We start from the raw sequence: 24,290 nt of genomic DNA, 5'->3' as shown, positions 1-24,290 counted from the left end.
CCTCCCATGGGCGTGAAATTTTCGACGTCCGAGCAATTCACGATGGCGGCCCCCATAGCAAATCGATATAGCAACCCAATTCTTTATTGATTGGTGACGTCACTGGTATACCAAATTGGTGACGTCACTGATGTATAAAATTGGTGACGTCACTTATAAATCCAAGATATCTGGCAATAATGGTAATTAATTGATGACATCATTAATTAATCCAAGGTGGCGGCTGCCGTAGGCCGCCACGTGACTGCGACGTCATTCTAGTAAACCAAAACAGCTAACGCTCGTTACGTCAACGTCTTCCAGACGGTGGTGGCAACTTTTTTTGCTACCCGCACACTGATTGATGGCAGCTAGTTTGAATAAAACTCCTTTAGCGCTGACAGAACCTTCAGCCATGGATTAAAGTGCAAGAGACGTCAGTCTGGGGAAAAAAAATATGTATATTTCTACGTGAACAATCCACTCTAATGAAAAGCTCGGCAGCCTGAAAGGACATGCATTCTTCTGCAAGAACCAGATCAATGTGTAGCAAGGTAACGCAGAATTGATTTTTTTTTACTCCGAACCTGCGTCCCATTAACTTATGTCCCTGTCTGTACATAAGTCCTACGTAAAGGCGCAAGCAATCTAAAAAGGGGGCAAAAGAGTGTGCTTTGCTGCGGGCCAGTCATGCGTCATCAGGTATGTGTGGAATCTTTTTTATGAAAGCGGGATGGCGCCAAATCACTTGTTCGGCGCACACTGTATATACCGTTTTAAATATTGGAGGCACTGCTCTTGACATTGTTATATAGTGCTCTAATTGGTGGCGTGTCCCATACCTACAGGGCATGCCCACAAGGTTTAGAATAGCCTTCATGGTCCCGTGCTCACATGTTTTCTCTCGCGTATTCTACAACAGGGAACGAGCTATAGGCTGTGAGTTGCTCTTTTAGTGTCGTTTCTTATGCCTACTTCATGCTGCTTGCTCTAGTGACGTAGTACCTAGCTTGTACTAATGCGATCAAAAGTAGGCAAGCAGATCCAATGTAATCTCTGATAACGAATTGCTTTACTATGACATGCATTGAGTCCAGGCCGTGCACACAAAGCCTGGGCTCGAGGTAAGCAAATTACAGATCATTATACCCTCTGATGCGTGGTCACCAACATGACGACTTTAACGCCACGTTGTTGCCATGTTGTACAGTCTCTGCCTTAGCCCAAAGGCTGCCGTCAGAAGCTTCTGCGGGAAGGAAGATGTCTTGGTATCTTGTGAATAAACGTATACCTGTGCGCCGGTGTTGAAGTCTGGTCACTATAAATAGACAGATACGCACCAATTGTGTTACACTGCACACAAACAAGTATGACGCCACGGCAAGACGAGACAAGGTGAGAGCTCTCAGCTTGCTGTCTCGCCTCGTCAGTACAGCTTGAAGTGGAGTCCAAGAACCTTAGTTTTAGCATTGCGTCGCAGTGTACCGTCAGCCACCAACAGCGCATGCGCAGGCGGGGTCGAAGTGCAGGAGCACGTACATATGGCCCCTCCATGTGCATGCGCAGGAGCATTGGCGACGTTCGGTGGGGGTATGCAATAGCGCTTGTCGGTGCCGCCATGCTAAAACTTTCCATTCTCAATACTCCTTCATTTGTCTGCGTCACAACTCTATCTATACACACAAATTGCACGAGCCACCTTTCAACTTGTAGCATCTGTGGAGCTCCTCATGATGAAAGCTTTTTTGTCAATTGTCAAAGCATCGTGTACTTCTCAGTGGGTTTTGTGTGTTATATGTGACAGTTTACACTGCTCCTTTATGTATAACATATCTCAAGTGCAACTTAAACGATTTTCTTCTCGAGATACACCTTTGCAGCCCAAGCGGTAAGCTGACACCACTAAATGACACAATACATTGACAAGCGTTTCGTAGCAAGTGGTGTCTTTTTCTTTGTATTGCTTTACTGGAAAAGCCTTTGTTTAAAATCCTACCTGCAAGCATGCATTGCACATGCGCTCAAGGACTTGGTGTGTTCTTATTTCAGCTATTCGGTAAGTCGATATGACTATAATGCATTCATTTTATATGTTTTTTGAGGATATTCGCTCACTCAGCAATCACTCCTCTCATTTGCAGAGGACGTAGTGTCACCGACGACTCAGCAGGCAAAAGGTAACTGGCGACCAGTTTTCATACATTTAACAGCGAAGCCTAGGCGTAGCGAAAAAAAAAATGAAAATTGCTTTTGAGGAAAAGAAATGACGTTGTAACTGTCTCACTTCTCTCGGTGGACACCCGAACCGCGACGTAAGGGAAGGGATAGAGGAGGAAGTGAAAGAAGAAAGGAAGAAAGATGTGCCGTAGTGGAGGTCTCCGGAATAATTTCGACCATGTGGTGGGGATCTTTAGTGTGCACTGACATCGCACAGCACTCGGGCGCCTTCAGCGTTTCGCCTCCTTCAAAACGCGGTCGCGTGCAAACAGTAGTAGTAGTAAGTGGTTTTTATTAAAAAATAATAAAAAGGAAGGAAAAGATTTTTTGCTAGCCCCGGCATCTACCATCTATACTGAAGTGCCTGAGCTGGGGCAGCGGAAATAAAGGATAGCAGGCAGAATGGAGAAATGAAATTAAAGAGATGAGGGGAAAGGGAGAGGATAGGGGAGAAGTAATATACGGGCGCGTATTGTGTAAATAGTTTGTGTGCAAACACTAAAATTGGTTTTGAGGAAAGGAAAGGGCGCAGAACGAACGCAAAAACTGTTGCATGGTAGCTTCTTTCCTGGTTTTAATTTTACCTCTGCTCTTGCCTGCCCAGGAGTTGAAATCACAACGAATCGATTACCTCGCGGTCGCGTGCCGTTCGGCTGTTGAAACCGAAACCGAAAGAGCACAAGAAAAAATATTCATTAATATTTAAAATTACTCTATTGTCCTGTGCATCAATAAACAACTCCCACATAAATTTAAAGGATTTTATATACATCACCACATGGTAATCACGTACGACCGGCAAATCATTTCTAATTTACTGTTATCTAATTTTTGCTTACATATTTATTCGGTTTTGCTTTAGCACCCAGATGATTATTTTGACGCTTAAGGCCACATGAGGTACAACATGGCTGCTTATTCATTCGTTGTCTTTAGGGATCTTCGTGCAGGCTGTCTCAAAGCAGGTAATGACAATGATGGACTACGTTTGAATGACATTGCGATCCTGGAAACTTTTCATGTCATTCCCAATTAATTGGGACCCGCTTAATGAGACTGAGATCAAAAGTGGCCTGATATATGTCTTATGGTTCATAACAAACCGACTTTTTTTAGGTCATATTTACTGCCTCACGGCATAAAAGGGGTATGCAATCATAGCTGAAAGGAAAAGATAGCTTCATTACTACGAGAATAGCATGACGACAAGATGCATGCGCCCAAGCAACCTTAACCCGCCGCGGTGGCTCAGTGGTTAGGGCGCTCGGCTACTGATCCGGAGTACCCGGCTTCGAACCCGACCGCGGCGGCCGCGTTTAGATGGAGGGGAAACGCTAAGGCGCCCGTGTGCTGTGCGATGCCGGTTGACGTTAAAGATCCCCAAGTGGTCGAAATTATTCCGGAGCCCTCCACTACGGCACCTCTTTCTTCCTTTCTTCTCTCAGTCGCTCCTTTATTTCTTCCCTTACGGCGCAGTTCGGATGTCCACCGATATGTGAGACAGACACTGAGCAATTTCCTTTCCGCAAAGCCAATTCAATTCAAGCAACCTAGGCTATCTCAATTTTCTCCGCTCAAATTTTGCCTGCTGTATCGTGTTTGTGGCTGTTCACTCCATGCAAAATGCATTTTTCACCTCAAGCCTGCTGGGCCGCGCGGAGTAGGTGCTTCCCTGTGTGGCACACTGCTCAACTATAAATATAATTCAAACATTTCCTGTTCAGCGCGTTTCCAAGTTCTTCCGCACCGCGTCGCAACGAGCGCACCCAAAAAACATGGCGCCGCCCTGGTTTTAGCATGGGCCGCTCCTTTCTTTAGTTCCCGGTTCAGCGTTTTACTTCCCTTCATTGATATAAACGCTCTCAAAACTAAAACTACGTTTAGGTAGGAATCGTGAACTCTAGTCCGAGCTTCGTTGCTCAACAATGAGTGCGTTCAAGCCGAAGATGCTTTCAGGTAAGACGGGTTGCCTTAGTGATGCGGACCGGCTACTTGTTTGCGTGTCAAAAGAGTTCGCGTTAAATCGAGTTCTAGCGGTGGTTATCGAGAGTCGTTTCCCGCCGATGGTGATGTGGGGTGCTGAGCTTGGGCGGAGCTGCCATGTTAAGCTTACCAGGTGCTATCGGGTTATCGCGATACGGCGTTATCGACAGTTCGCGTACTTATGGCAAAGTCCACCGCTCATCGATGAACGCTGGGATAATGTCGGTGTTGAGGCGCTGGGCGGCGAATCGGTCGCTGTTTGTCATTCGAGCGTAAAATTGTTTAGTAGAAATCGGCACTTTTAAAGCGGTAATTCGGAGTGCCGCACACTTGTCTGTTTCCGTACAAACAGAAGTAGATGCGTGTAATTTTCCGGAGTATTTACTTACGTGCGGATCTGTGCACAGCTGGAACGCCGCTGTTTTTCTACTACGAAGTGGCGTTATGTTTTTGTTTGACAGTCATTGTTTGAGTGAAAGCTGCCGTTTATCTCTATTACATAGTTTCCGTTTCACAACCTTTATATATTTTCATGCAACTGCTTTAAACCGTTCTAAGGTTGTCAGTGTTCGAGTTACGTTAACTGTCAGCCATTTATAACCAGCTAAAACAGAATAGTAGAAAACGTCGAAACAAGAAACTGCATGCGTGTCGTCGTCGATAATTGTAACTGCCAATGCTAGGTGCATGCATTACCACGCACGCACGCGCGCGCGCGCGCGCACGCACGCACGCACCCATTGCCTTGGATACCTGTGGCACACTTGGTATACAAATTTATGAAGGCAACGACTGCCTTGAAATTGCCGTGGTGGCACAGTGGTTATGGTACTCGGCTGCCAGGCCGAGAGACGCGGGTTCGATCCCGGCCGCGGCGGTTGCATTTCGATGGAGGTGAGGTTCTAGAGGGCTGTGTAATGTGCGATGTCGGTGCAAGATGACGAACGTGAGGTGGTAAAAATCCTTTCAGCCCTCCACTATGGTGACCCTCATAGCCTGAATCACTTTAGGATGCTAAACTCTATAAACCAGACCAAACCAAAATATAGTTTTACTACGCCACAGATAATACAATAATATGCTGATTCACTCAACAAAGTAACACAAGCTCGCAGCTGTTGACTGTGCTTCTATTTCCTTGGGCCAAAATTCTGGTCCTACTATGCCATGTCTCTTCTTCAAGATATGATGTGCTGTGCCGTTTAATGTAAACTTGGCCTAGCTACATTGCTCGTCCCAACTTGTTCTAGTAGAGTTAAAGCTGCATGTGCCGTGCTACAGCTTCGACAAATATTTTCATTTGCTCACAAGTGAACGATAAGCCAATGCGTTGTGGCTGTCTTCCACTACTGTGTAAATGTGTTGTGTTACGGAGTAGGCTGTGTACAGCATCTGTAACTCTTTATATTTTTTTTATTTGCTCTGCATCACTTTGCAGGCCCATTTGGTATTCATTTCAAATTTCCAGATGCTGAAACCTAATTTTTAAGAAAGCAGGATCATGAAAAACATGCTGCTTGCAAGAAGTAAAATTGATTGTCTTGAGTTGGCTGGCAGTACTCTAGGGCAGTGAATATAAAAAAACAGAGGTGTTTGTATTATATATAAAATTGAGTAGAAGAAATTGTAGCCTTAATTTTAATTTCTCATGATTTGGATATGTTGCACATTTATGTTCTACTAAAATTAATGGAAGTGATAACAAAATCTTCTGCATCCTGCCGTTCTTGAGACTGTGTGTTGAAAAAAGTGGCTTGTTTTGCAGATACAAGTGAGGATGACACGGATAACGACCACGAGTCACCCAAGAAGACGCAAAGTTTTCGTCCAGCACAAGGTATATGTGTGTCTTTTGCATGCTGTCTTTAGTCATGCATAGTAAGGTAGGCAGCCAGCTACCCCATATTTTCTTAAAGAGTAGAAAGTGATCAGAAATGCGTTGTTAATTCCTGTGCACGCTTCAGATTAATTTACACGTTAAACAGCTTTTATTCCCGAGGCAGAGTGCCTGAGGGACACTTCAGATTATGGGGAAGAAAACAGAGCTTACGTTGCAGTTCAGGACCAATAGCTTTTTGTATTGGTCATCCTCACAGCGTGTTCAACACAAAGTTGTTAGGATTACCACACTGGGTCAGAAGAGTTATATACGGCTTACCTTAAAATTTAGAGCCGCCGCGGTGGCTCAGTGGTTATGGCGCTCGCCTGCTGACCCGAAAGACGCGGGTTCGATCCCGGTTGCGGTGGTCGAATTTCGATGGAGGCGAAATTCGGTCGAATTTCGATGGAGGCGAAATTCTAGAGGCCCGTGTGCTGTGCGATGTCAGTGCACTTTAAAGAACCCCATGTGGCCGAAATTTCCGGAGCCCTTCACTACGGCGTCCCTCATAGCCTGAGTCGCTTTGGGACGTTAAACCCCCATAAACCATAAACCAAACCTTAGAATTTACTTCCGTCTATTCCCATTTTTACTCTGTTTTTTGAATGCCATTATTGATTGTGCGGCCCAGGACCAAAGACATTTGCCGGATGATAGTTCACCTTTGCTTCACTTTCTTCGTGTGCCACTTGTGGCCTGAAAAGTGGAACAGCAGGCAATCCTTTGCTGACATCTCTATGCTAGCACTGTTTAGAATGAGTTTTAAATGCATTATCTGTGCTTTTTTCTGTACCCCCGTGCAGCACTACTTTCTGCTGCCTTGGCATTGGACAAACGCCCCTTGCTCACAGCATCATGCTTGTGAAACCAGGAAAGACTCTGCAAACTGTGTGGAGACGTGTTCATAGTATTATTTCCAAGCATAAAACTTAAGAAACTGGGACAAAAGCATTTCACAGTATTTTACCACAAGCACATTTTTTTTTTCCGTCACAACTTTTTCGTAGGAGAAAATGCAATTGTATATTTGTCGCAAGCCGTAAAGAAGGAAATATATTAAATGGATTGAAACTTTTTGAAAACTTGTAGACCTTAAGCGCAACAGACAGATATTCGCAATTTTCTTCTTGTTCAGTGAATGATACAAGGATGGAAAGGGGGAGGACACGAGCCTGTCTACTGGAGGGCTAGCCACCACGCCCACTGCCAGTGTGTCATAGAAAGAGGTGGGGTGCTTGGTGGCCTTAGTCGTTCAGATACCGTGAAACCCAACACAACAACGTCATACTATAACTTTAGTCATATTCAGGCACCTATGCTGGCAGTATGCAATGATCAGCTTCTCAAAAAAAAAAAAAAAGTAAGTGAGTGAAAGAAGCAGTAGAAGTGAATCGGTAAGTTAATAAAAATTCAAAAAATGTGGAAAAAATGAGACCAAGCAGTGCCGGTCACATCTTTTCCTTCTGTCTATCTCGTTCCAGTCAGTTAGGCTCTCTTTGATTTGCTAGGGGGGACTGTGAAGAGGTCCAGCTATTCTAACACAGTAGTCATAGCGCGGGAAGAACGCAGGACAAAGACGAGACGGGACAAGCGCTTGTCCCATCTCGTCTTTGTCCTGCGTTTTTCCCGCGTTATGATTACTGTGTTACAATGAATTACCAACCTGCCCAAGCCTATTCCGTTCTCCAACTATTCTGCGCTATTTTACCACAGTGATGGCCTTGTCTATTGAGCATCCGGCTCGCGTCCGCGGGAGTAACGCGGTTCAGTCCCAGTGCCGCTTGGTACCCAGCGGTGGTACAAGGAGTATAAGCTTTCCCCTGACCTGGTGATCGGCTTCTTTGGACTGAAATGCTTGGTAAATGTTTCCTTGACTCCACCTTGAAGAGACGAAGAATACCTTGGTGCTTTGGTGCTCTCAGCCAAGCTGCCCTTGCGTCATAAAAATTCATCATCATCATCACTTTGTTTGTTCTACCTTCACTCGTTAAATATTCTGTGGCCTGCTTTCTGCAGCTCCCAAGAAGGCGGGGTTCTCTATGCCGAAGCTGTGCGGAGACGATGAAGAGGAAGAGGGAAGCAACACAGATGACTGGGAAGGGAGAAGTGTCAACGATGATACAGGTAAGCTGGATTGAGTCTCTTTATACTCCCTTTATGAGTAGAGTTCTTTATACTTGCTGTGAAGATTTGGCATGCATACCATGGTTACCATGGTTTTGCCAAAGGCTCTCATTTAACTCTAGTGATTACAACTGCTTCTTAATAACACTAATTTGAGTCTTTTGTATTAGCCATTAGTTTGAGCAAGTAGCTGTTTTGCTCCTTGAGGGCAGCCAGTTATGCTAGCGCTGTCTCTCTGGTGCAAGCCCATTAAATTGCATTTCCACTGTTGACAGTTGCAGAACACGGCATATGAGTGCAGGTTTGGACAGTGTTGATATGGCACACTGCATTTTTGTTAGGGCACATGTGAAAAAAACTCTGATAAAAATGGGGATGTTCCTAGCAACTACTGTTTGCTCCTTTGGTACATTTTTTATTCGGGGCGCATGTGAGTAGTTCAGGAGGCAACTAATAAAGCACATTTGACTTCTCGCTTGTGGGATTCCTGCACTTACTTTTTCATTTATTCTGCTGGCTTACCTAGTCATTATGCAGGCCTACTTGTCCTCGGAGGTAACTTTTGAAGGCATGCTAAAGTGAACTTTTATTATAGTAATTAATTTTAGTTATGAATGATGTTTAAATAATTGCGTGCAAGTGCAGCATTGCAAATCGCAACCACTTATTCTGCTCAATGTAATGCTTGCTACACTGCATTTGTCGTGTTGATTTGGTACTTGCTCATGGTGAAATAGATGGAAGAGTGCATTAATTAAGCTATTAAAGAGTCCTAAATCAGTTATATTTGGTGAATAATCTACATCAGTGGGCATATATGCCAAATTTCCACATGAAGTTTGGGCTTATCTTCTACCTTTATACAATTTTTTGGCTTGCCGCAGTTCCGTTCTTGCTAATAGGGATACACACACAGTGTGCACTGCTTACTTGCTAGTTTTGTGAGGTTGTGGGGGATGTGTGTCTAGTTTTTTAAGCAGCCTGACGAATGGGTGAAGTGAACAGTCCAGTGCACTTAAGAGATAATGTTGGCAGTTGAAAGTTTCTTAGTTGGAAAAAGAAAATTGAAATAATGTAGCAGAACACATGCATTGCCAAAGGATGAACCCACAGTCTCATTCACGAATTGGTAGAGAAGCTCTATTGAGTTTTGGTCGTTTGTAATATTCGGAAGTTGTTTGGTTAATGCTGAAAATATGCCATAGTTGAGTACGATATCCTCATTCACTATGCATGCATGGTCCTTTTTCAGTTTGTGTGCATTGTAGCTACTGTCACTCCTTGGGCAGCTTGGAGTTCAGGTTTCTAGTTAAATGTGCACAAACTCTTACGGAAAGTTTTTGCATAGCTGGCCCAGGCTGTAGAAAGCTGTGAAAAAAAAAGTACTCATTTTAAAGAGAGTGTAGAGTGCTGAATAAAAAAGGACAGCCGAAAAGTGTGGAGCTGCCCATCTACCAATACCCTTACGCTGTAATGACAGCACGCTATCTAGATCATATTGAATGAACTCAGTTGGCATGTTAGGCAATAGCTTTGAAATGAGCGCTTTTGTGTGGCCTTGCAGTTCAAGGGAATAGGCACTTTTATACTGTCTTTCTTATTCAAGCTTCTTGTAACCCAGCCGACTGCTTCAAACATACTTCGGCCATTGTGCGGTAGGAGGTTAACACACAAAGTACTTGTTATCTGTAACACTGCAAACTTGAAAGCTGCTTTGTATGCCTGGTAATGGAGCCTTTAATGGTCTACACACCATGTTGTAGCAGCCTAAAGCGTAGTTGTCATCCTGCGTAGACAGTAACTTAATTTGTAAATGAAGTTCAAGGTATAAAACACTTAGTCCCCACTGCTTTTTCTTTATTTGAGAGCCATGCCACAACAAGGGGCTGTGTTCTTCAGTGATCACTTTCTGCAGTGCTTCCACTTTACATGGCAAAGTTCCTTGCTGCAGTGAATGCATTTGTGTACATAGCTATGTTTTCTTCTACCTGATTCTGTCAAAAGCAACGCACTTTATTGATTTAATGGCGTAGTTCTCTGTGCATCACATTCGTAGCAGTTTTAAGAAGAGTCCAAGGCCTAGCTACCTAAATGTATTCGTAGTCCACGAAAAGACGGCTGTTCAGCTGTATATTAAGAAACCTACATGACACCAGTGTGCCTTTCATTCAATGTCTCTGTGCTCAGCAGCTAATGTTGCATTGAGTCAGTGTGCATGAGAAATGCATCCTCCGAGAAATCTCTTCAGTCATGCTTGATCTCACTGGACGGGGTACGTGTGATAGGTGTGCATCGCGAAAGGCACATAGCAAGAAATGATCACTTTGGAATGCGGCCTCTGCCCAAGATAGTATTGATACTGTTCTGAGGTCACAGTGTGGACTTTGTGCGTGCGTGTGTGTGTGTACGTGTGTATGGCCACAGGTAAAGTGAAAAAGGCTCCGTCCAGCAGTGAAGACGAGGACGGTGAGAGCGCGAACAGCGATGACAGTGGCGGCGGCAAGAAAAACACGTGGAGGGGTAAGGATGGTGTGTGGCGGTGGCCGGAGCAACGTGCTGTGAGTGGTGCTGATGTTTGTGTGTGTGTGTGCGTGCATTTGTGTGTTTGATGCTTCGACCTGGGAAATCCGTTTGTGCTTCTGCTGCTGCTGTTGGTGTGGAGGTTGCGTCTGCATTTGTGTCACCGTGTCTCCTGCGTTTGTCCCCGCCATCTGCTTTCACTCACCACCCCCAGTACATGTTGCGTTTTCACTCATACTGCGTGAAATGCTGTTTGTCGTCACATTCGTTGGCTTACGCGGGATTTATTAACCTTGGTGGTGGCGGTGGTTGGGAGTCTGGGCTGTCACCTTCTTTCGGAGTGCATTTTAATGTGTAGCCTGCAGCGAAAGTTCATGGGGCAGATTTATGTCGTATGACAAAAATGAGTTTCCTAGTGCCCTTGGTGCACATGACCTGTACCGTGTAAGCTGTATTGAGTGGTTGCAGAGACTAGTGCAGTTTTCACTGATGGGTCCCAAGCATAATTTGAAGTTTCTGACGGCGTGCGTGCGTGTCCCGTGAGCTTTTGCTGTCTACTCAACATTGAGTTAATCTCAGTGTTATACCTCAGCGTTTATCTGTTTTTGTGTGGTCAGAAAATTATATGACTGATAGTCTAGAAGTAGCTGGTGGTCACTGATGGTCACCTGACTGTGGATGCAAAGTAGGAGACCTTAATTAGGTGGTTGTGATTGCCTTGCATCTTTGTTGGTAGACACAGCTGTTGAATTTATCTCTAGGATGCACTGCAGGATTGCATATGCAGTTATACCAACGTGATATTTACAAGATAATCGGATCTATGCTGTTTTTATTACCATAAAGACAGTAATTTTAAACGTGCAAGATGCAGAAAGATGCCTAGAACAGAACAGTGCAGCAAGATTCGCAATCTACGCGGACGACGTAACAGTGTGGGCCGAGGCCAATGATTTTGAGTTTCTGTAGGCAACGGTGCATAGCCTGGAGACCTCACTAATAGAGCTGGGCCTAGAACTGGCACCTGACACGACTGAGTTTCTCAGCATTGATGGCAGGACTCGTACTAACCCATCCCAACAGTTGTATCTTCTCATGGCACGCCAGGTGCTCACACCTTATAACGGATCACTCAAGCTTCTCAGTGTGCCCTGCAGCAGCTGTAACAGTCCTCGTACTTGGATCAAACACCTCAAGAGCACCTGGAAGAGTACCCTACATCTCATCGCTCATATGTCAAACAAGTACGGTGGTGCAAGGCAGGAGGCTTGTCAGATGCTGGCTCGCACGGTAGCAGTTGGCAAGATTTTCTACGGCGCCCCCTCGTACGAACGGACCACGAAGATACACGAAGACCAAGCTCGTCTGCATAGGCCCACGTTACGCACCATAACAGGCCTACCACTACATACGCACATCACGGCTGTAGAGGAAGCAGTGGCCCTTCCTCCTATACACAAAATCATTGAGGAAGCTGTAAACGGGCCCGAAACATGCAGAACTTGCACGAAAGGGGGCGCGCTTTGGAACGCTGGGACGAACTCTCGGCACCGGTTGATTATGAAGGCCGGCTCCGCCCTGGCTTCGTCCACACCTCGGCCGCTACAGACGTACAGCTCCCCCCGGAGCACATACAGCGGCACGGCCCCCCTTGCTCGACACACGGCCGCTGATGGAGAACAAGATGAGGACATATACGTAGGTGCATCCCTTAAAGACAGCGCCATATCAATGGCATGGCGCAGCCCTGAGAATTTCAATTTCAACGGCTGCCGTAGTATTCGTGCACCAGATGGGTGCATAAAGAAACGGGAGCTGCTTGCTACATACGGCACTCTACTGCAGGTGGAAAACGTTCTGGTCGGCAATCAATTGCTGTAAACTGACTTGTCGCTCAAAATCAGAGTACTCTTTGATTCTCATGAAGCTGTACGCGAGCTCCACAAACCATTCTCGACCCACCCAATTGCACAGCAGATTACTTCTATAATCAGAACCCTCTCAACACGCAATGTACGCATCCGCCTCGCGTGGATCCCTGCACACACGTGCGATGACGACGGGAACCAGTCTGCTCACAACGCGGCTCGGGTTTGTGTCTCGTTCCTTCCTCCGCTGGTATACCCCGCCGTTACTGATGACCGTGCCGATATGTCCAACAGCTTGGCTAACCTAACGTGCAGACTAGAACACGCCAAACAGAGGAGCCACGCACGATTTATGGCCGTTACACCACCGGGTTACCTTTATACCTCAGCTGCTCTCACATAGCATAGATCTTCATTAATAAGGTCATCGCCGATGCCGCCTACATGCCAAACATCATCCGTAGATGGCTTGCCGTCCCTCGCTGGCATCAAGAGGGCAATATTGACGTTGCGAAGTGCCCGTACTGTGGCTGTACGTGTCGAGCTGACCTGTACCACCTAGTTTGGCATTGTTCAGAGTTCCGCAAGGGACGCGACGGCCTCGTCGCCAAGCATGGTTTTCCCACCGATGGCGAGGACTTTCGTGCATTGACCAGAGCCGGAGTGAACAGCATCTGGGCAGATATTGGCAAATATGCTATGTGGCCTCTACAAAGCAGTGTAAAGCGTGGCCCATGCCGTCCCTTCATGTATCAAAAGACCCCTACATTTCCCTTCCTTAACAACCCAATTCCCCAGCAAACGGCCATGAGCTTCCCTTTCTGAATAAACAGCTCATTTATTCATTCAAAGGTGCAAGATCTAGAGTAACTTATCTTTTGTATGTAGCATATATGAAAAGCTGTATTGAGCAAGATGTGAAGAATTTCAGAAGTCAACGATATCAGTCTGGCTGCCATATATACAGGGAGCTTAATGGGGGCTAACAATTTTAGAAATATCTTTATGGGAAGACTAGGTGTGTTCAAAAGTACTGGAAGAATAACTTCGTTGTCTTGTATGTGCCCAGCAAGCAAGCTTGACCAGAATTGCCTTGTGATAAGAAAAAAACAAAACGTTTGGTACTGTTCGCAGTACCCCTTTGTGCCTTTTCATAACAGATGGCGCCGCAAGTCCAGTTGGATACTTTCAATCTAGAATCGTTGAAGTCTTGAGTGCGCGTAAGAGGTCTCAGGGAACTCTTGGCTCTTAGTTTGAGGCGTTTGCCGCACATCGTGAGTAGTTAATAAAATGTGCATCTTTTATGAAGTTCAAAGTTACTTGTTAATTACTTCGTTCACTGCTAGGGCATTTTTCCTGTTCTTTTTCTAGCGAGGGTAAATATTCAAGAATGCAAAAAATATTCTTAAAAGCAGGGCTTGTATCACCCAGTGTACTTGAGAACTTGGAATGCATTTTTTTGTAGCCTTGAAATATGAATAAAAAACATCATTTTAGAGCGTATTCTGGGTAGATTCAACCGCTTTCATGAAAGAGCTGATCCCCTGTGAAAGGTTGGTTTTTTTATTTTCCTATGTTGTGAAAGTAAAGCCAAGTTGTTGATTCTTGATTGACAAGGTTTTCTACATCTACTGCAGGCAAGTACAAGTCACCTGGCGCGGTAAACAACAGAAAGCGGAAAAGCGGCATGCATGATAGTCCCAAAGGTGAGAATTGCTTGTACTCTTCAAGCCTTTGTGTGTGCTCTGAACATTAAGTGCAAGGGCTTGTGTAGCGCTTGAGTGAGTTTAGCTTTTTTTTTTTACTTTAGAAATTCTTAGATGCACTGTTTTTGCAAATGTTCAGGAGCAGATGTATTGAAATAGAAGCAACCTTCACACATGAATTGCTTACACCTCTAAAGAGATTAAAGCTACAAGGAAGAATGATTTGAGTGGTTGACTGTCTAAAATAAGGAAGTACTTAAGCTTTTGAAATTGCTATGTTCTTTTAGGTTGACGTGGGGATCTTTCGGTAGGATGACAAATTATATTCCAAGTGCGAAAAGGATATTTAATGGCAGTGTCGTCACCGCTGAAGCTACTTTAAAACTCCATTTATATCTTGGGCCTTTCAGCCTCAGACCTGTGCTTATGATCACTTGCATGTCGTCTGCAAGAGTATGCAAAATTTTTCACTTGTACTGATGCTGTTCTCTTGCACTCTTGCAGCTAAGTTCCAGAGGTTCTCCCACGACTCGTCAAAAGAAGATGACGATGATGTTGAAAGTGGCTCGGGCATTTCCATGGGTGGTAAGTCTTGAATACTCATTTTAAACTTAGATGTGTTGAGCTTTAAAATTATGTTGGGTCGTGGAAGTGCTTGTCTTAACCGATATCGTTCTGTTGTGCATTAGAACAGCACCATTATGGGACACTGGACACATCCTCTTGCTTTGGTTTTGCGGGTTTAGCAGTATTAGACATTACCAGTGACCTACCAGTTAAATAGACAGCAGTATAATTTGTGTATTTCGGACAGCTCTTTAGTTACAATTAGCCCGCATTGTGATGCTGCTTTTTATGTGCTGTAGTGAGCATTGCTTGCTTTTAATGGCATCTTGCCACTTATTAATCGTTCCTTTACCTTGTGGTAGTGGAAAATTAGCATACAGGCTGTATTCTGGGCAAATTTGTACCATGTTATCAGTTTATTAAGGAACGCAGCTGAACCTACTACGCGAAATGCAAGTTAACTTCGTAGATTTAGTTACACTTGCTCAGTTTAAATTTGGCCTCAAAAGTAACATTTCTAGGTATGTATATGGGATGGTCTTTAGCAGTCTTTTTTTTTTTTGTGATATCAGTGCAAAAAAGTGGATGGGGGCTGATATCACTTAAAATATGTAGTTCTGTACAACTAGCCCAACTTTCTATTATTTTTCTTTAGCAGCTATAACAGCGTTGTTCTCATTGATAGAGCCAGTGCGCAAACATTTATGATCTGCAGAAAAGCAGCAATTTGACCGTTTTGAAAGCGCCTAAAAGATCATTCCATTGTTTGATCTACGGTGTCTAAATGTCTGAAGTTTACTAGATTGATGCCGGTGGTAAGCATGCTCACCAGGAAATTGGGCCAAAGGCTGTTCAGCTGGTACAGCCAGTAAACCTGCATTGCTTCCTAAATTGGTCGAGCCACTGTTGTGGCCTTTGGAGGAAATGCTTTCCTATTCGCAACGTTGTCCCCCAGCTGCGAAATTGCAGGTTGCCTGGATTTTCTTATCGTGTTCAGTATACACTGCGGTAGCGCCCGCTCAGGCACTCGCGTGCTGTAGCTCATATTGAGTGCAGTAGTACATGGCAGTATAGAAGAGGCAGTCGGAACACCATTGCACTTGTTCATGAAATACGTGCCTTCGGGCTGGTGCTTTTGCCACTGTTGCTGTCTCCTTTTTACGGCACTACAGTAAAACCTCATTAATTCGAGGGAGTCAGAAAAACGCCCCAGTTATCCGAGTGACAAATTATCGAATGCTCCCCCAAAAACTGGAAATAAAATTTCTTTTGTGAGAACCTGGGCAATGGTCTCCTCCTTTTAAGATTAAAGCTGCGAGACAGTGGTGATTTTTTGCAGTTCTGTCTAATGTTTATAATTCACACGCTATCAGGAGTGTTGGAAGCAGAACTGCTCCGTAATAGTAACGGTCTTCGCGGTTTCTTTCTGCAAGCGATGCATTACCACTGGATCTACTGCCGCGGTGGCCAAGTGGTTGAGCATCCACTTCTCATGCGGGAGGTGCGGGGTTCGATCCCCAGTGCCGCCGGGTACCCACCGGTGATACAATGGGTACAACCTTTCCCCTTTCTGGTGCTCGGCTTCTTTAGGGTGAAATGCTTGGGAAGTGGGTCTTTGACTCCACCTCAAGCAGTCAAAAATACCTTGTGCCATGGCGCTCTTTGGCCACAGATGCCCTTGCACCATAAAAATCCATCATTATCACCACTGGAGCTCCTTTGCAGATGCCGCTGCACATGAGGCTTCAGAGCACTAATGGCAAACGGCACATGACAAGCATGGAGCTTTGGCGCGCTGCCGAATGGAAATGCTGTATGGACAGAAGTGAGGGGAGCATGCATTGATGCCATATCGGCGAGACTGCTTCGAAAAAGAAAAAAAAAATTAGCGACAAAGCGATCACCGTTGTAAATGATACGCAGCTATAGGCTCGGCTGGCTGGCTGATATGAGCGGTAGGCAGCCACCATTGCTGTGGGCTGGCAGCGAAGCTCTGATAACAAAACTATCGACAGCGGCCTGCCGATCGTCAACGTGCCTGCTGTTTCACGCACATCAGAGGGGCACGCGAAACAGTGTGGTGTGCAGTTTCGGTCTGTGGGTGAATGTTTGGATGCTTGTCGTGCCACTCATACGTTGACGCAGCACTGCTTTGGCAGCCCATCCGAATCAACTGACGCCAGCAGCAGGGCATCCAAATAAACAAGCTTCCGACGCCAAAGACTTGGATGGGTGTTTTGGTGGGACTCGTGGTGGCAGTCCTAATTATCCAAATTTCTGAGTTAACGGGAGTTTAATTAATGAGGTTTTACTGTATATCTGGTTGTGTGCACACGCTCAGGACAGAGTAGTTTCTTGGCTGGCATGCTTTTCACGTGCTAACACGATTAAACTCGTGAGGGCACCTTGTTGTTTCACCCCGTCTGTCTCTTAGTCTAGGAACAACTTTTGTGGTGTATCCTATTTACTCGCGCAATGCATCCACTCTTATAATGAACCCACCCTGCACTTTTGCTGTTGAGAGCTTACCGCTACTTTTTTTTAAGAATTAGCTTTTCATAGTGTGTTCCTCAGTTTTGTGCTGTCCGCAGTGCAGACCTTGGCGACCTGGTGAGCTCGAGATTGCGATCGATAATAATTAACTGCTTTCGCAGTGCAGCGATCTCTTAAACATTCACCTTATACACTCGTAACCATCCTGCAATTTACTTTAACCTTGCGTAAAAAATGTGAATCTGACCTTTAGAGCTGGTGTTCAGCATGTTGACTTTATCTTGCAACGATTGGCCAATGCCATCGACTATCACAAAATTGTTGAACTGCGCCACGCCAAGATACAACAAACACCTTTCAAAGCAAATGACGCTACACAACGGCAACAAGACCATGGCTGACTGCGTGCTTTTATTGATGATGGACAGACGGACGGATGGATAGGCAGACGTATGATATGAAATTTCTACTCGGAAAGGAATTGTCAACTTTCTTTCTTCTTCTTTGGTGGGTGCTACATTTTCAAAAAGCATGCGGGATCTGTATCGGCAACATGATGCCAAGTTCACTTTTGAATCGTCATTATCTTTCTGACTGCATTTTTTTGTTGTTTCAGGACACTACAGCAATGTTTCAAAGAAGCTCATGGTAAGCTCATTTTTTGTTGGACTGACCAGTTGCAGTAGCCTTTCTGGGTTTTCTACTGCCTTCTATAGTGCACCAGTGATTCTTTTGGACACATATTAGTATTTGCGTCTATTGTTTTTTTGTGATGCAAAAAAAAGAGGGGGAGTTTGGGCTGGTTATGTTCTGTGCCAAGTTCTGACAGGAATGGTGCTGTGAGCTTGCTGTGGAGAAAGATACCGTATTAACACGTGTAAGGGTCGCACTTTTTTTTTCCTGATTCGAGGGCCAATTTTCGGGGTGCGGCACATACACGCAATGTGTGAAAAAAAATTTTTTTCAAGTAAGAACACACCAAGCAGGGAATGAGCGGCATTTATTCTACGCTCAATCCGTCACTCGCGGAGTATTCCGTCTCCGAGGTGGTGCTGTGCTCAACGATTATGCTGTGCTCTGATGCATGCTCATCCCTGAAGAAGTCGCGCAGCATGTCCGCTGTCAACGCGTAGCCGTTGTTCCGCGCTTCCATCACTTAGCAGAGCAGCTCTTCTTCCAGTTCTGGAAACTTGCACAGCTTGCCTCGGAAAGTGTGCTTTTTGGAGCTTGCGTTCCTTAGTGCATCCTTTGGCTGCGCCATCGTCGGATGCACATCTCGGCCACGTCGAATTTCCTACCTGCCGCACGCTTGCTGTGTTCGAGGGCTGTGTTCGAGGGCTGTGTTCGTGTGTCATCTAAGGTGCTTGCCCATCGTGGTAAAATTGCAATGCTCGGCTGCAGCACACAATAGCAACAACTACGGTGAACTAACACTACCATGACTCCCGTGACTTTGCTAGAGCTGGTGATACTGACGTTGATATGAATAGTGGGAGCTCGCAGCAGAGTTGATGATGATGATGAGACCCGTGGCCTCATGTGCCATCCGTGGGTGGCACGTGGAAGCTGCTATGCGCGTGCGTGGCCTCCGCAATCAAGCTCACCATTGCTCGCAGACAGAGCTGATCGCAGAGGCCACGGTGTATGCATTCTGAAGGCTATTCCCGCATGGGTCTTAGAAAGTTTGGGTGCGGTCCTTATATGGACCTCTCTTTTTTAAAAAATATTTCCTTTGGGAAAATAGGGTGTGGCCCGTACAGGGGTGCAGCCCTTACACCTGTTTACACGTATGTGTTTAAACTACATACACATGCTTCTACATTGGTAGCATTGTGTTGATGGATGATTTCTGTTCATTATGAAGAGTGTTGGATTCCTGTACTTTTGTCTATGTGTACTATGCTATTTTTGCAGTGAAACTTGTCTCTTTTTTAGCCAAATATTCAATTAGTGCACTTGGGGGACACACATGTCCAAGACAGATATAGGAGACATTAGGTCTTGATCTTGATGTGTTTTTTTATTTCATTATGATTTGTTCAGCTTGCCCAGCCAGCAACTGTTTACTTGCCCCTTTTTTTGTGAAATTGTGCATTAGGGAAGGCACCTTGTCCCTAGCTGGAAGAGACCGCACTTTTCCATTCAGTGATAGCCTTGATGGAAGCCTACAGTGAGAGTGTTCATCACTGGCTTTTAGGCGAGCATGGGCTACAAGGCCGGCACAGGACTGGGCAAGGACAACCAGGGAATCCGGGACATCATCCCCACATCCAAGCAGAGGGGCCGTCGAGGTCTGGGTCTTTCCATGGAGGGGCTCGAGCCCAGCACTGACATCACTTGGGACTTTGAAGAGGAAGAGGTGAGAAGCGGCGTCCTCTGCCCCCCCCCCCCCCCCCCCCCCCCCCCCCCCCCCCACCTTTGTTCTTGTGTGTGGACGGTTGTGAGCCGTATGTCACTACCGTTTTCTTCTTTAGGTCATCTAAGCTCAAGTTGAAAGTTTTTTTTTAAACATTTTGGCATGTCGGATACCTTCGAGTTGTTACAACCTTGGTAGAATAAAATGTTATTGAGATGAGCATGGTCAAAGAAGATAGCTTGTGTAGAACATGGGAACTTCTTTCAGGGTTTATGGTCTACAAATACATTCTCATATATGCTCCGAATACTTTGCTTTTATATGTTAATACCCAATGGGCAATTTTTCCCTCCAGCTATGGCTCCCAAAGCCTATATAAATGTTGAATATATTTAGAAAGCATTTAGGGCTTGCCAAGGAGAGACAGCCACATTTCTGTTCGGACACAACTTGCCATTGTTTTTTTTGCCCTTCATTAATTTCAGTTTCTGTCTCAAAAAACTTTGTGCATGTTACCACTGGTGTTTCCGCCATCTGCTGACCATGCAGTAACTATTTCTGGCCACAACCACCACAGAAATGCTTCGTTCTTTGTTTCTTTATTGCAGTCCTTTGTTAATCACTAATCCCCATCATTCAGTACCTTACATGTGGGTGCTCCTTTAGCAAGATTCTCAAAATATGGTCTCAACAGTGACGTCATGCTCTCCACACAGGTTGACGTGAAGGAACCGTTGGAATGGATTCCCGAGTGCGAGGAGGAGCCACCCAACATCACCCAACTCCGGGAGTGGGTGACGGAAGGAAAGGTGAGATCTGTGTTCAGAAGATCAAACCTGTAATGTGGGTGTCAAAGTCGTTCAGGAGTTCTGGACATGTTCCTAAGGACCTTATACTTTGCGGGGCCTCTTTTTTTCTTTCCTTCTTTGTGTGGTGATAGGACTGGATGTAGGCTAACTGTGCTTGCTCCAGTTCAGCATATAAATTGTTCATATAGTTCAGCATGTGTGCACCTGTGTGCATGCGTGCATGTATGTATGTGCGCGCCTGTGTGTGTATTCATGTGTGTGTGTGTTTGAGAGAGAGAAGATTTGAGATCCCAAAGTGGCACACAGGCTGTGAGGGCACCTTAGTGGATGGCTTTGGGGCTTTGGACTAATTTCCATCACCTGGGGGTTTTCTAAGGTGTGCTGACATCGTGCAGCATGTGGATGTTATTGCATTTTGCCTCGATTGAAAAGTGGGCACCTCGCCCAAAGTAAACAAATGATACCAGCGTATACACAATTGATGTTATGATTAGGGGCTCTACCTGTGCTTTATTATACAGGTGATACTCGCTTTATTCAAACTTGCAGTTTATTTGAATTGTGGTTTGGCCCCATCAGCATTAAGCATATCAGCATTAAGCATGTCTTATTGAAATGCTCAAATGTAATGTAGAACTGAAATGCAATAAAGTTGCCTTAAAATTCCTCAATTGAAACTCTGCTTAGTCCAAAAAACCGTGAAAGTGCACAAAAGTGAAGTAGGAATAAGATGCATTAAATGCACAATAAAAAGGCCCTAATTCGAACTCCGCATGGTCTGAGCAAATTTTTTTGTCCCCTTTGAGTTTGGGGTATTAAAAGTTGGCTGTATCTCTACTCCTGTTCCCCTTGGCTCCTCGATCACCTTCATTGGTACTTTTTGAGCCCTTTGCTTCCAGCAGTGATGTTCTATGCCAAATCTGAAAATTCCCTCAGACCCTGAAATTCCTATGTCAGGCCCTTTTTCCTGCATCAACTTGAAGACTCCAATCAGTTGGAAAAAGTGAGACAATTTCAGCTCCTAAATTTCTCTGAAACTGTACTAATTCCCTTTTTGCCTGATTTTATCTCAAATTTTCTGAAAAAGAGAAAATTCCCTGAATGGAACACCACAAATGGAGCACCATCACCTTCACTAGTGAATGTGATGGTGCATTTCATGATTGATAGCCATTGGATTATTTCCTACATCGAGGTATCTCTTCTCACACAAAAGGTGCAGTGACTTCTTTTTTAGGTTTGAAGTTTTCCACCTACAATTCTTTGCATGACCTTCAGGGAAACCCAGGAAGGTTTAAAGCCACGCTTTCAGTGTATTTTTATTGGAAATTGGCATGAAAATATATGCAGCTTTGAAACACAGTGCAAAGGGAAGCTCATCACAAACCCACACATGCTTGCTTGCTTTCTATCTTACAGAAAAAACTCACCATAGATGATGAGACCTGTTTCTGTGACGAGGACGTGCTCAGAGAGGTTCTCGACTGCAAGGCAAGTGGCACTTTGTGCTCCTTTTTAGCTGAAGCATCAGCGCCTCATTTTGTGGTCTAAAGGCTCCGCTTCCTCCTTAACTTGACCTTGCGTCTTGTTTCCCCTTTGTCGTCCTCCCTTCCAGAGTGTGTTTGACAGGCTAGAACCAGAAGAGCTGCGGAGAGCAAGAACACGGTCAAATCCTTTCGAGACCATTCGAGGTGGAATCTTCCTGAACAGGTAATTCTGTCCTCCTCTGCTGTTCATCACAAATACGGTTGAGCCTGGGTGTAACCGCCCTCTGTGTAGCTAATTCCCTATATTACAAAGTGTCTGAAATCCCCAATGCTGCCACCAAATTGAAGCACGTCAATTTGGGAACTACGTATTACAAAGCTGTTGTGGCGGTGGACCATGGTATAATGAAAACACTTTGCTGACTTAGCTGGTGCTATGTTACGTGAAATTGGGGAGAACCATGCAAAAGTTGCTTGACTATAAAATATGGACTGCCATAAGAGGAATGTCTATGATCGCAACAAACAAATCCAGTTGACACAACATGCCTTACTACAACACTGTCAGTACATCTACATGGCAGACACGGCAGTCTCCACAGCATTTGCTTTTGTGACATCACACCAAGTGACACTACAACAGTTCATACGTGAAAGCACTGTGAAGCAGCAGGACAGAGCTCAGAAGACATGTCATGAGCGGTGTGCACCCATCGCCACCGCTCAATTGTTTGCGCGGTTCTGGTGGCAACAGCTGACGCACCTGCAGCGGACGCCCCTAACCAATAGGGTCACCCTGTTCTACAAGTTTCTAATGGTTGCTGCTGCTGCAGTCGCGTTATCAGCATGTTTGCAAAATGTTGCTCAGTGTTTATAACTTTGAGTAAGAGGGCTCACTGTGAACAACTGCAAGATGATTTCACCTACTACATTTATGTCTCATTTTGATTTCCAAGCCGCCGCAGTGGCTCATTGGTTGCGTTGCTCTGCTACTGACCCGAAAGACACAAGTTCGATCCCGTCTCGCAGCGGTCGCATTTCAGTGAGGACAAAATGCTAGAAGCCCGTGCAATATCAGCGCAATTTAAAGAACCCCAGGTGGTCGAAATTATAGCCCTCCACTGAGGTGTTCGGCATAGCCTGAATTGCTTTGGGGACGTTAAACCCGTAAACCATAAACTTTTATTTCCATTCTGCAGAGTCCTTTCCTTTCTTCACACAAAAACTGCACACAACAGAAGCTGGATGTAGTAAAAAATTGCACTTTTCTCTGTTTCATTATGTCCAGGTTTAACTCTGTAAACTCTGTATAAAGAAAATATAAGTAACACCGAAATGCAAAAAGCAGTCTCCTTTGCATACGGTGGAGCTTGCTTACTAAAGAGCTGGTTTTTGGTGTGTTACACTATCTATTGCAGCCAGCGGATTTAAGTCTTGAACTGCAGTTTCTAGAACTGCAGAAAAGCAAAAGAACGTTTTTTTTCTCATCCCCTGGAGGCAGCTTACATGATGCATGCCTTGCGCTGCAGGGCGGCCATGAAGATGGCGAATATGGATGCCGCCTTTGACTTCATGTTCACTTCTCCCAAGGACGAAAACGGGGTGAGTGCGAAGATTTTTACTGTTAACCAGCCTATTTGACCCACTTGTGTTGCCTGTTTTTTCAGTTTGCCAGCTGCCAACTCTGCAGCCTTAAAGGTGCACTTAAGAGGAATCTGAACTCGTCTTTTTACCGCGGGAACTCAATCAATCTACACGTTCCGAGCATTCTTAGAAACTTCGAATTGTTGTCCTGTGTGGCCGATTGCCCTAATTAAATCGGATTAAACGTCCCGGCTCCCGCCCTTTTTTTGAACTCTACGCGGTAGGTAGGAGGAGTCGACCAACGCATCAGCCAGTCCCGTGGCGGCTTGCCGCTCTGCCATCGGCAAAGTGATACGTAAAGCAAAGAGTCCATATGTACTTTTATTTCTGTGGGCCGAATTTGCTGCTGTGTTGCCTGTGACTGAAACAGTTTATTCACAGAAACCTAAAAAACAAAATAAAAGCAGAAGCGGAGCCGCTACTGGACTGGCTGAAAGGCACTCCACGTGTTGGTTGACTCCGCCTACCTACCGCGTTAAGTTCAAAAAAAGGCAAAAGCTGGGATGTTTAATCCAATTTAATTAGGGCAATAGACCGCACAGGACAATATTTCGAAGTTTCTAAGAATGCCTGGAACGTGTTGATAGATTTCCCGCGGTAAAACGACGTGTTCAGATTCCTCTTTAGTGCACCTTTAACGAAAGCATCTTTTTGGCTT

At 45.1% G+C, this 24,290-nt stretch overlaps 1 protein-coding gene across 2 annotated transcripts in view; it reads left to right on the top strand.

Moving 5' to 3' along the window:
* The first annotated feature begins 3,955 nt into the window (after positions 1 to 3,955).
* Cmtr1 (Cap methyltransferase 1) overlaps positions 3,956 to 24,290 on the top strand; it is a 55,355-nt gene continuing 35,020 nt past the window's right edge. Inside the window, exons 1-12 of one of the 2 annotated variants that reach the window (XM_077665535.1) lie at positions 3,959 to 4,152; positions 5,945 to 6,016; positions 8,075 to 8,182; positions 10,607 to 10,702; positions 14,208 to 14,276; positions 14,781 to 14,861; positions 17,953 to 17,984; positions 19,534 to 19,695; positions 20,409 to 20,501; positions 21,921 to 21,992; positions 22,117 to 22,211; positions 23,518 to 23,590. In XM_077665535.1, coding sequence (XP_077521661.1) covers positions 4,122 to 4,152; positions 5,945 to 6,016; positions 8,075 to 8,182; positions 10,607 to 10,702; positions 14,208 to 14,276; positions 14,781 to 14,861; positions 17,953 to 17,984; positions 19,534 to 19,695; positions 20,409 to 20,501; positions 21,921 to 21,992; positions 22,117 to 22,211; positions 23,518 to 23,590 — 984 coding nt within the window. In that variant the 5' untranslated portion in view covers positions 3,959 to 4,121. Of the gene's footprint in view, positions 4,153 to 5,944; positions 6,017 to 8,074; positions 8,183 to 10,606; positions 10,703 to 14,207; positions 14,277 to 14,780; positions 14,862 to 17,952; positions 17,985 to 19,533; positions 19,696 to 20,408; positions 20,502 to 21,920; positions 21,993 to 22,116; positions 22,212 to 23,517; positions 23,591 to 24,290 lie in introns of both variants that reach the window. The other variant, XM_077665536.1, reaches the window with a different exon arrangement.

This window comes from Amblyomma americanum, chromosome 5, assembly GCF_052857255.1.
Source record: "Amblyomma americanum isolate KBUSLIRL-KWMA chromosome 5, ASM5285725v1, whole genome shotgun sequence".
In the NCBI taxonomy this organism is placed as follows: Eukaryota; Metazoa; Arthropoda; class Arachnida; order Ixodida; family Ixodidae; genus Amblyomma; species Amblyomma americanum.
This window is presented reverse-complemented; position numbering and strand designations above follow the sequence as displayed.